Source organism: Dendrobium catenatum, unplaced genomic scaffold (genome assembly GCF_001605985.2).
Source record: "Dendrobium catenatum unplaced genomic scaffold, ASM160598v2 fragScaff_scaffold_525, whole genome shotgun sequence".
Lineage (NCBI taxonomy): Eukaryota > Viridiplantae > Streptophyta > Magnoliopsida > Asparagales > Orchidaceae > Dendrobium > Dendrobium catenatum.
Genome location: NW_021318987.1, coordinates 11,777 through 25,078, shown reverse-complemented (window position 1 = coordinate 25,078; position 13,302 = coordinate 11,777). Strand labels below are relative to the sequence as shown.

Below are 13,302 nucleotides of genomic sequence, written 5' to 3'. Positions count from 1 at the left end.
CCCACACTAGAAGAGTGTGAAAGGGCGAAGGGTTCTCTTCCCACACTAGGAGAGTGTAAAAGGACGGACAGTTCTCTGCCAACACTGGGGATAAGTGTAAAAGAAAGACAGTTCTCTGCCGCACCGGGTAGTGATGGAAAGAGTTTTTATAAAGGCTTCTCCGCCTTATTGTGGGTGCTAAAGGAGAGTCACTAGTGGTATTAGTGCAATACTCGGAGGGTGCATCCGAGGAGTGGATGTAGGTCTGGTTTTGACCAAACCACTATAAATCTGGTGTTCTTTACTTTTCTGCTTTTTATTTTATTTTATCATTTATAACTTGTGGTTGAAAAATCTTTTTCTAAAAAATTCACTAACAATTAAGGTTTAATTTCCAAAGTTTAAAAAGAGGGTTCAAAATTTTTAATTACCAATTCAACCCCCCTCTTAGTTAGCCACTAGGACATAAGCTTGGGTTTAACAACCTAATTCATTGTGAACGAATCTCAATATGTGGTATCAGAGCCTTGTTTCAAAATCATAAGTTTATAATACTTTTTGATTAACGTAGATGACTACATTTAGAAATAGAAACACATATGAGGGTTACTCTATTACTAGACCTCCATTGTTTGACAATATACCTTTTGATTTTTGGAAAACATGCATGTCTACTTTCTTACAGTCACTTGATTATCATATATGGATCTTAGACCAGGAAGGATATACAAAACCAACTAGATTAGTTGATGGAGTAAGGGTAGAAACACCTTTTGCAGATTAGACTATAGAAGAATGTGACTTAGCACAACTAAATGCTAAATGTTTAAATGTCAAAATGGGTCAAAAGTTAGATTCGCGTCTAACTTGAATTAATCTGGGTCCAAACGGATTCACCCTAATATGACCCAATTTTGCACACATCAAGAATTCCAACCTCGATTGTTATTTCTTTATTTTGTTATCTCTATCCTGTCTTATATGAAGAATTGTTATTTCTTTATTTTGTATCTCATCTAGATTTGCAGGTGGTTTTTAGTGGAGGTACTCTTGCTGAAGTTTTTTGGGATGAGGAGCTGGAGCTTATGCTACTTGCTTTACTATTTTTTGGGTGATGTATCTTGTGCACCGTAGAATATATCTAGATGTGTTTGTACTTTTGCTCAACAGGGAGCTGAGCTCTTAGATATTTTTTTATTTTATTTTTATAGCTCTTCGAAGCAGTAGTGAGCTTGAGTCCTTTAAGGACTCTGTAAATTTTGCTTATATTAACGCGTAGGCCTCTCTATGTGTTTCCTTAAAAAAAATCAAAAATTCCAACCTAAACCCGACCCAACCTACAAATATAACTAAAATAAATAAAAATAAAAATCTTTAACCATTAACCTATGCACCAAATCTTAATTACAATTTATATGAATTATAGAAATAAAAAAATATATGTTTTGAGCAGCTTTCTCATTATTTTAATTTTCAAATCACAATCACACTTTTACTTGATTGCACCTTTTCAAAAAATTTTATTGTAAGACCGTTTTTTATAAAAACTTTAATAAAATTGTTACCAAAATTTTCTAAAAAATATTATAATATTCAAAATAATTTTGAAAAAATCATTATCGCCATAATAGCACTAAAATCGCTTCTCAGCCAAAAAAAAAAAAAAAAACCCTCTGTAACAACTTCTATAAGAAGCTGCTTTAAATAGACCCTACGTATGCGTATGTATTTTATAATCTCGTACCAAAAAAAAAAAAAAAACTTAAAGCAAGAATCAAATTCTTAGTTTGCTCAAAGGATCCAAATCAATACCAGATTTCCTACTTTTTTTTTTTAACAAACTGGACCGTAATGATTATAAACTCTTAACATTATAAATCAAGATTTTACTTCGAGCTAACACAGTATCTTTACACCCAGCTCATCAGCAGCCATCAGCAGTAGAGCAATCATTCCTGCCCAAGTCTCTCTCACACAAGCCTTAAACTCTTGCGTGCAGCTCCAAGCTACCAACCTCACTTCCCAAGTTTCCTATTATTCCCTCTCCATTTCCTTTTGTTCTCCTTTGGAAGGAAGCTATGATTCCAAAGAGTTATATAAATGCAAAAGTGGAGCAAATCACCCCTTTTAGTTCTCATATATGTTTAGCACCAGCAGAAGCCCTGCATCCTTTAAGACAGATAGTTGGAGAGCGATAAGAGAAGAGTGGGGAGGGGGTCCAGAAGAAAGTTTCAGGGGCAGATGGGTCTCATGGATGTCAAGAGCCTCATCTTCATCACAGGTTTCCTCTTATCTGGTAAGTTTTAAGTCCTAGGAACTCAACTTCCATGCATTGGGTTATTTAGGCTTTGTTTGGGACGGCTTTCCTCTTGCTTTCTAAAATGACTTTCTAGTACAAAAATTTCTTGAATTTGAATTTTTTGTACTAAAAAACCGTTTTAGAAAGCAGTACGAAAGTTGTTCCAAACGAAACCTCAGTGCTCTGCGACTTCTCACAAGTGCTCACTTCCATTAAAAGCGATCTTCTATATTATACATATTCTAAATTTTCATTTCATGATATGCTATAACAGACATGGTCAGATATTTTATGTTATGTTTTGTCTAAAATGTTCAACTTTTTATTGATGCCGAAATTGAATTCTAAGATTTTCCTCCAAATGATCTCACATATGAGTTCGGCAGGAACCTTATCTAAAGAACAAAAACTCTCCAAAAGCAGTGCAGCTGGTTTACTTAGAGAGGTGAATTCCAGAATGCCCGGAAGAATGCTCTTCCATGACAATGAGATGGAACCCTTCGACGCCATGGCTAATATGGATGTTGCCACTCCTATGGCAGGAGTTCCAGTATTCAACCCATCAAACCCAGCTGCAACAACCATGCCAACATACAATCCAAATCCTACTGCTCCAACAATGACACCATCGACGCCAACCATGATGCCTGGGAATCCTTACACAGTACCAGGAATGGGGACACCAATGTTATCGTCAGGTCAGAGCTGGTGCGTTGCAAGCCCGACCGCTTCACAGACAGCACTACAGGTGGCTCTTGATTATGCTTGTGGTTATGGCGGCGCGGATTGCTCAGAGATTCAGGCCGGTGCAAACTGCTATAACCCAGATACAGTGAAAGACCACGCATCGTATGCCTTCAACAGCTACTACCAGAAGAACCCTATACCTACTAGTTGTGACTTTGGGGGAACTGCTATAATTACAAATGTGAATCCAAGTAAGTTCTTAACAGGTCCATTCCAGAATTTCCAAAACTAAGACTTTTGGTGATTGGCATGTGGTTTACTCTAGAATTTTCATAGATTCAAGTAGCATAAATCCTGACTATCTAAAATCATAATCATATAATGCGATGGTAAGATAAATGTTAACATCATCATTAGCCACACCCCAACTATTTATAGTTAGCTTTATAAATTGAAGCAAATCAAGATTTGAATTTTGATTTTACTTTAATTGACTTTATGTTAATATTTTCTGAATTTTCTGTTTTAACTTAGTTTTTTCTTCTTCCAATGCCTATGATGATTCCTAAGAGAATGGGTTGTGCTCTCTGTGTCTTGGTTTGGTTCGGTTCACTGTGCTAGTTGAATGTGAATTTCTTTAGTGTTCTGCAAGTAGTTACTACAAAATTCCATGAAGTCATCTACAATATGAGGCAAGAATTTACACTCCGATTATTTCTTTGGTAGAGGTAGACCTAAAAATACTTAGCTAGAAAATATTATAAATGATCTTTTTTTATTAGATTTAAATGAGAATTTGACTTTTAACATGATACAATGGAGAAAAAATGATTAATGTAGCTGACCCCATACATGATTGATGTTGTTGTTGTTGGACAACAAGTTCTTAACAGGTCCATTCCAAGTCGGACAAAGACTTGATGTTATTGTTGTTGTTGTTGTTCTTGTTGTGAGCTTTTATCATCTTTATGTTTCATTATTAACTTGCCCATGTGATTTAATTTGGTTAAAACTTAAACTACATGGATTTACAATTGGAATGAAATTTCCAATTAACACAATTTATTAATCTTAATTGTAATGTTAAATTTACATTTGGATATAATTACATTATAATTTGAAGTTTTGTATGTATTTTCACTTTTCATCAAAAATGATGATGCTTACATTGATTATATGTGAAATGTGAATTTTTATTTCATGTGCATGATTTGCATGCATTACGTCAATCATAAAGTCGCATCAGGAAATCCTAGACCCTATGCCATATTGCATAGGATTTAGTAACAGAGTTTAAGGTTGCATCATTATTTCAACTAAAAGCAGAACATAATAACTACATTAATAAACAAAATAATAACATGATGTAATTTAAAAAAGATATGGTGTGATGTGATTCTAAACAACAGCATGACTACAAAAAAGTACAAAATTATAAATCACTCTAATGCTAATTGAAAGAGAATTTATAATTCTTATTTATCTTAATCAAATTGACGCTATAATCCAGTAATTAACTGCAAAATCCACAAAAATATTTTGCTTTTCATTTGCATAAGGTCTCAATGCCTTTAACAAATAAAATTTACTTCAAAAATGCAAAATCTCAAGGCAATCCCACATATAAGACAAATCATAAGTTTAATCCTTATAGATAGAACTGATTATCTACAAATAAGCAAGCAAATTGACAAGATTCAAAATAACAATATAAAATAATTTAAATATACCTTGATGATAATCGCATTGATAGAAATATCAACTAGAGGGGATTATCTAATCAAAACGCCATAAAATCTTAATGAGAATTCTTTTGGGTCCAAAATATAATAAAAATATAAAAATCCAAGAATTAGAAAATATTAAAAAAAACAAGCAAAATCTATTGCTATAAATTTAAAGCAATGAAATCCATTCATCCTCCACACTAATTTACCAAGTGTCCAATATTAACCCAAGCTCACATAGTAAATATCACATTGAAGGTAATCTATGTTCACTCACAAAGATCTCTACATAGGTGATGTTGTTGTATGTGTCATTCGACCAAGTGTTTTATTATCAAATGAATCACAAAAGTACAATCAGGATGGGGCCCTATGACCAATTGATTTGCCACAAAACAACACAATTAAATTACAATCACAGCTAAATCCATAAATTTCTCAATGGCCCAAATCCTCTGTGTTGAGAATTATAGAGTGCACTTGATATGGTATGAAATCCTACATGGATTTAAATTGTTCACCTAGATAAACATCAATGCCAAGTTCATAAGATCCTCTTGTAATACATAGCCCATGGGGGGGAGGGTGGGTTATTAACTATAAGGCTTGAATATACGAGAAACCTAAAAGTAGATTATAAATCCTTACAAAATTAGATTGAAATTTCTATGTAGTATCTTATAAGTAATATAATCTGCCTTTGAAAAATTGACCTAGAACATATTCCCTTACAAGAGTCGAATGAAAATTTTTGGAGCCCACAGAAAAGTGTTCCAAAATTAGTGGAATGAATTGGCAAACCAACTTGTATGGCTTGAATTGTAAGTGAAAGAATGTGGTCCTGAGTGTGGGAGAAATTGTAATAAAAAGCTTGAAGAAAATGCTTCTTTTTACTAGTTAGAAATCCTTTAAGAGATATTTAAGTGTTTGGGCACCAAAATATATGCCAACATACGTTATACCCATTACTTAAAATTTTCATAACCACATCTAACCATTTCTGAAGAGATTTCATAATTATTGGTTGATTGTATGCTAAATCACGAATCATATGTAAGATTAGTTCAAAATCCTAAAATATTAATGCATGGTGGTACATGCAATCGAAGATAGTATGCATGATGAATATAACATAGCAAAGTCAATCTTGGCAGAAAGAAATTTTTGAGCCAAATTTCTAACTATGATGCACCGACACTTCTCCTCAAAGAAGCATGCAGTGTCTGACACATATGCAACACGACATGCATCCGACACTCCTCCGACACATGTTGGACACGCCAAAAACATGTTAGATTAAAAAAATAGTAAATACAAATTAGAAATGACTTATTATTTCTAAATTAGACATGCATGTCCGACAAGTGTGTCTTAAATATTTTATGATTTTTTTAAATATAATTTTTTGTATTTAAAATTTTTACTTATTTAAAATATAAAAATTAAATTTCTTATTTTATATCCACAACACCAAATCAATCGTCTGCACTTAATAACCCATTCATCGAATATTCTCATTTTCATTTCTCATTGGCGGGTTACAACTTTGATTTTACAACAATGTCCAATGTCATCTCAATATCGACGTCTGACATCGTTAAAACATCAACATTTCAAAACGATCTCCATAAAAAAGTTTGAAGTCGTCTTTACATTGATGCTAGCAATTTCTACACCCACAACTTGACATCTCATATTTTTCCAACACCATCTCAATATCAATGACCAACGCCCTCTCAACATCAACGATAAACACCCTCTTAACATTGGCGTCCAATATTTACTGCATAACATCATGTCCGTCTATCAACAGCATTGTCATCTCCTCTCTCGATAACTAATAAATGGCACCAATGTCTGACTCTCGACATCCTAATATTAATCATTTTAAGCACAAATTTTAATAAAATGACTTATTATTTCTAAATTATTTTTTAAATTATACTTATTCAATTTTTATACACTATTTTTAAAATATATAAATTATAATACCGTGTCCAACCCGTATCCGTGTCCTGTATTTTCAATATTTGACGTGTCCCGTGTCCTTGTCGTGTCGTATCGGTGTCTCCGTGTCCATGTCTGTGCATCATAGATCTCCAATAGATAGTTTGCATAACAACTAACTTGTGCTCAACGACTATTTAATTGTCTGTATGATTATTGTATAAACAACGACATCGTCGTGAATAGATTTGCCAAGCAAAAAAAAATTGTTAAACATTTTTTTTAAAGTGTGAAAATTAGGATAAAAAATAATAAGACTTCTTTATTTTTAACATAGCATAATTTTTAATATCACACTGATAATTTAAAACATTATATATTTAGTCACAATCTAAAAGAGTATAATTCATTGCGACTAATATTTAAGCCATTCATATTAGTTTTCTTTAAAGAGGATATTCACCAATATATATATCATATTTTAGTGGTTTGTTTGTTATCAAGTTTCTTCATTATCTCTTCTATTAGGAATTAGTTAAGGTGCCTTTATTAGTAATAATTAGAATTTTTTTAATATTTTAGTACTTCATACTTGTATCGTATTTTTTGCATCATTCATCATTCATTTGCATGATGTGCATGTAGATATATTCACGAAAAAATTGATTGTAAAATAAAATAATTATAATCCTATTGTTAATGTGAACAGGAGTTATATGGAATTAAAAATGGTTGATAAGGCAATGATACAAACAAATCTTGAATGGTAACATTTAAGACATTAAATGCTAGGAAGGCAAGCCAAATAAAATCATGGAATGCATGGGATGAATACAAACAAATTGAAAATTTCAGGAAGTTATTATATTATTCCAATTTTCATGATATCAAATTTAACTTCATTTCAACTACTGGACACAAATATCTTAGATTTTTCTCTTCCACCATCTTAGGAACTAACATCCAATGCTTTTTCGGGCTGTTATACAAATCTTAATCCATAAGTGATATTAGAAGATATGATTATGTCCATTATTGATGGTAGATATTAGAGACATCTTGTGCATTGATGTGATGGACCTGTATGCGATGATTCATGTATTACATTATAGAAAGCACATCAGCCATGCCAAGATTTGTTTGATGATAATCAAATGCACAATTTTTTGGAGCCAAATAATTCCAAGCAAGGTTTAAAATTGCGCAATACTCGAGTATTGAGGCGTTTTTCTTTCGTGAGGCGAGGCATAAGTCTCAAGGCATAAGCCTCAAAATCCAAAAATTGTATAAAGTGAAAATAAATGTTAAAAGTGATTTTTTATATAATACTCAAATAATATGTTAAAGAATGACATATTAACTTTCTATTGAAACAAATTGACATACATATAAAAACAAATTGCACAAGACCTAAAGTGACAAGTGATAAATTGCGTGAAATAGAATTAAAATTTAAATATTACAAGAACAAAACAACATGAAATATAGAAATCACATAAAAGTATCATATAACATTAAGTTCAGTTTCAAATTCCTTCTTAGTTTCCTACTCATCCACATTCAATTGCTAAAAAAAGCTGACATAAGTGGCAACAACTCAGAAATCATCTGCACTCTAATTAATGAGGGGGTCTTTATTTGAGTCTTCATCATAACAAATTGATCTCTCATCTGCCTCATCCTGTGGAGTTCAATACCTCTCTATCTATTTCTTCTTCATTTATTTAAATCATCTTTTTCTTTCATAAATATTTGTCATCCATATAAAGATGAGAATAATACTCCAAAATTTTTAGAGGATGGGGGTGGTGTTGGTGGTGGTGGTGTGCGGCTTTTAAGTGTTTCTCGATGGTGGCTATGATGGTGGTGGCTATGATGGTGGTGGCTACGACCAAGGTGGTGGGCTAGAGGTCGAGGTTGTTGAGAAGAAATTGTTGCGGCTTGGGGGAGCATGAAGGCATGATTTAATAGAAGCTTTAGTTTAGGATTTAGATATTTTTTAATAAAAATGTATATATAAATCGGTTGAGGCGTACGCATCATGCTAGTAAGGCGAGGCGCACCTCAAGACATGCATCAACTAAGCTGAGGCATAAGCCTCATAAGAAAAGCTTAAGACGTAAGCCTCAAGGCGTTTTTCACTGGAATTGCGCTGAGGAGGGCCTCAAAGCGAGCCTCATATTGCGTAATTTTAAACAAAGATTCCAAGCCAAGCAAATTTTATGTAAATCAACATTGTGAAATTTAATTTTATTTTAGTAGATGTTCTGTTTGTAGTTTCTTTTATTTTCAAAATTTTTAATTTTAAGTTTAGTAGTTTTATACTTTTATACAAGCTTATGATGATCCCATACAAGAATAGGTTGTGTTCTCTCTGGTTTGGCTAGGTTCCCTATGCTAATTGGATTTGTTTAGTTCGGCGCAAATGGAAACTAAAAAATTTCAGAAGCAATCTCTTTGTAACGACATTAGGCCTAGATCAACACTTCCATGATTTCTTTTTTTGATATTTTATATTCATTTCTTAGCTATTGGCCATTTTGTGTGATATAATTTAGTCCAAATGCGTATAATCTAAATTTTTTATTGTGGTGTACTTTTTGATTGGAATGCAGTTTTATTGATCTTGATTTCTTATATTGATTTTCTATTTGGCAACCATTAAATCATCATTTATGGAGAATTTAGAATATTTCTGAATTTCACAAAAAGGGATGAATACTTGTTTAAATTGATGGTTTTTGAACTATGAATTTGGATTCCATAAGTGTGATTTCTATAAAAATTATCATATAGTCACATAGGAAACTTAAAACCCTAAGATATCTTGCATTATAAATCCTTATTCTCCATTCAAGCCAAATGGGTACTACATGTTACACTAACTTTAATTTATGCAAGTCTTTAACTCATTACTTTATTCAAATTAATTTTGTTCTACCAATTTCTTTGTGCCATTTGGCCTTTTACATTGATTGAATCCACTGTTTTAATCCACAGTACATCTACTACCCTATGTACATGTCAAATAACATAATAACATAAATCTATTTTCTACCGCTAGTCCTCAATATATACAATTTCAACAACCTCTATAATACAAATCATTTTGCAGTATATCCTTCAAAAGTTTATCAAACATCTCCACTCAACCACATTTAGCTTAGTTACTACTAAATTTTTGTTGCATAATACTCTAATCCATACAACTTAGTCTTATGATTTTTAAATAAAATTAACCTTTGAGGGGAAAACATTGAGTGAAACAAATCCTTCTCAGATTATAAAAAGTGCTAATGGAAAGATAATCAAATCAGACATTCAAAGTGAATGAAAAGGGTGAGATAACATCTCATTTCTAATAAATCTTCCTCCTTTGTCGTGCCTTCTCAGGTTGCTTCCAATTTCTATCATTAAATAACACGCTTTTCACAACTAAGTGAAAAATCTAAAGTTGTGCTTACTTTGTCATATAAAAATGAACAGGGAATTCCTAAATTGCTTAACATGGCTACATAAAGTTAACAAATCCTATAATGTATCATTAACTTGAGAAAAACATATCATGAGTGTTAGTGATTGATCAAAAATCATTTCAACTTCTATATGCACTGTAAATGATTTATACTCACCAGTCTTCCTCCCCATTGATGCAGGTACTTCAACCTGTCAATATCCATCAACAAGGTAAACTTTCATTTTTATAATCACATCTAAATAGTACTTGTACAACAAAAATGTGTCCATTGGTTTTACATAATGTGAGGTAGACATGAAATGAATCACTGATGCTTCCATCAACAGCATGAGTTCATCGGTTCTCAACACAACCATCCCAACAGGATCATCAATTTATGGATCAGTTCCTCCTGATTCCGCAAGCAGCAAGCACATTTTAAGAACTGTACCTCTCACAGTCACCCTGGCGTGCTTCCTAATACTAATCGCTCAATGAATATAAACAAGTGTGATAAAACAACCAAAGCTACGAATGATCATTGTTCAATGAGACAACTATATTGGTCAACAGAAGGTAAAAGGAAATGCATGCCATCCGTAATGAAATACTAAAGCCCACGTCAAGCAATTGCATCATATCTGAAGATGTATCCTAAAGTTTCATCACCAAGGCATGTCATATTCTTTGATATAACTAGTAGCAAGGGCCCGAATCACTTTTTCATATATTGTAAGCTTAGGAGTTAGAAATATAAATTCTTTCATTTCTTCTGTTTTGTTGCTGCTGTCCTCTAATTGATGTTCAAATCTATCTCCATCTATTTCCGGAGTCAGGAAAGAGGAATTTCTGTTGATATGCCGATAAACATGTATAAAAATTACACAGTAAATCATATCTAGGCTTTCATTTTGAATAATAGAGCACCATCTTCCATAAAAAGAGGGGTAAATCTGATATAATTAACATCCATGGTGCACTAACTTTCTTAACATCAACATGGCTGTTCAGGCAACTATACAATATGAAAAGCCTTCCGTAGAAACAGAAAGTAGCAATATTGACCATGTTCACCACATTATGCAGAAATCCAAAAGCAGTTAAGTCATTTGAATGCTAAGCAGAATGCAGGAAGATTTGCTGAACGACAGATAGAATGAAGAAGAAAGAAAGCAAATTCACGCAGAACATATTTATAAGCAACAGTTAGAAATCCTCTGCTAGGATTTTGACAAGATACTAGTATATGGCATGAGAAAGAGTGAGATGCAAGATTATTTGATGATAGTACAACATTTTCACTGACATGACAACTGAGGTTCTTCTTAAATTGATGAGCAGCATTCAGCATGTTGTATTGTACATGCCTTAACATTCATTTCAACAGGGCAAATATATAAGAGGTCTGTTGTCCCTTACGAGTGTTTCCTCAGCTTTCTGTTCCCATCTCTGCCATAACTTCCTAGAGGTATGGATGATCAAAACAAAAGTAAGCAGCTCGCAGAAGCTAGGCAGATGATGGCCAAGGTAGCAATAATGGATACTTGATCAAATGCTTTCTCCAAGCTCCCCGACTTTGAGAAATGCTGAAAAGCCAGATATATAACGGCGGCCAAGGCAACAATCGTGCCAGCTTGACTTCCTCTGCTCAGAGAAATTAGTAAGAGAATGGGAGAAAGCAAAAACTTTCATGGAACTATAGACTTGCATAACATTTATGAGATTTCTATACATAAAATTAAGGTACATTCCACTCCAATGGTGCTGATGTTACAAACTTTCTGAAGAGACTTTCAATGCCCGTCATAATTTGAAAAATAAGAAGCAGCTGAGGAAACCTCCTTTAGTTTATGCCAGAAAACATTTTATCATTCCCATTCCACAATTACGACTAACCATTAGGCTCATAACTCGAAGTTGTTGGATGATTGCTTGAGTTTTAATAGAACTTGAAACTCAAATAACAATGGACTCAATTCAAAGTATATGCATGTATATTTATCCATATGTCTATGATGGAGGATGCATATGTCAATTACTATATATATATGTTCAATTTTGGCTGAATTTTTTTATGTATTTGGTTTAACCTTACCTTGCACGGGATCCAAATATCATTACAAAATATTTTATTTCCAAAGATATTCATTGTTGGATCCAATTTGCTAGTGGATCATGCCAAACCTAACTAATGAACATAATCGAAAGAAAGAGAGCCCATAAGAGAGAGAGAGAGAGAGAGAGTGAGAGAAATTTAAGAGTGAGAAGTTATGGATTTCACTAAGTTCGAGAATAGGGATTTACATATCTCAAGTCCTACCCTTAAGCATCTATTTATATGTTTGGGTTGAGGTTTAAGTGCTACAGGATTGGCCACATAAGGAGTTACAAGAATTAGGAAAATTACATAGCTCGTCACGCAAGTCATGTAGCCTAATTACATGCAATCATGTGCTAACTTTAGATGATTACTTAGCTAGTTTGATAAATCGAAGTTTCTGACCTAACTGGAGAAGAAGGTGCCAAATTAGATGAATAAACAAACTTACTGAATTATTTAAAAGAAGTCGTCGACTTTCTTGAAAGAAGTCGACAACTTGCAACAAGGAAAGGAAGAAGAAGGTGAAGGAAAGGCAAAGGAAGGAAATTGGGAGGAAAGAGAAGGAATTTGGGTTTGCAAGTTTCTTCATTTCTAATGACAAAGGAAGTGCAAGTGATTTCAATTTCTTATTTTTTTGTGTTCAAATTTAGATAAGAAAATTTATAAAATTTGATTCGTCTGACTGAAGCAATAGTATGTGATTGTCTAATAGAAAGAAATTCAAATAGAAAAAAAATCTAGTGGGTGAAAGTTTCATTTCAATGGGGAAGAAGGAAATTAAAGGTAACAAATATTAACTTTATGAATCTTATTTCAACAAATTTCTAGATTATAATAAAGTAGAAAAAGGAAATAAATGGTAATATATATTGGACAGGGAAGGAAATTTAATTTGTTATACTGGGATAAAACATCAAAATTAAACAAAAATCGCTGAGGAATTTAGAAAAGATTTTAAATTGTAAATAATTAATTAGTTGAAAATTTATCAAAGTTAGTTATCAAATTTCAATGCAGATTAATGAAATTTTGTATGTGACCTTACATGTTGTATTAAGGCTATATCAAAACTAGAGTATTTGGAAGAAATTGAAACACGAAAGCA

At 32.7% G+C, this 13,302-nt stretch overlaps 1 protein-coding gene across 1 annotated transcript; it reads left to right on the top strand.

The window, feature by feature from the left end:
- The first annotated feature begins 1,894 nt into the window (after window positions 1–1,894).
- On the top strand, window positions 1,895–11,713 carry LOC110093490 (glucan endo-1,3-beta-glucosidase 12-like). The gene is made up of 4 exons (XM_020818396.2): window positions 1,895–2,275; window positions 2,665–3,216; window positions 10,296–10,326; window positions 10,444–11,713. Exons 1-4 carry the CDS (start codon window positions 2,221–2,223, stop codon window positions 10,592–10,594), a joined length of 789 nt encoding a protein of 262 aa, XP_020674055.1. The 5' UTR covers window positions 1,895–2,220; the 3' UTR covers window positions 10,595–11,713.
- The last annotated feature ends 1,589 nt before the right edge of the window (window positions 11,714–13,302 follow it).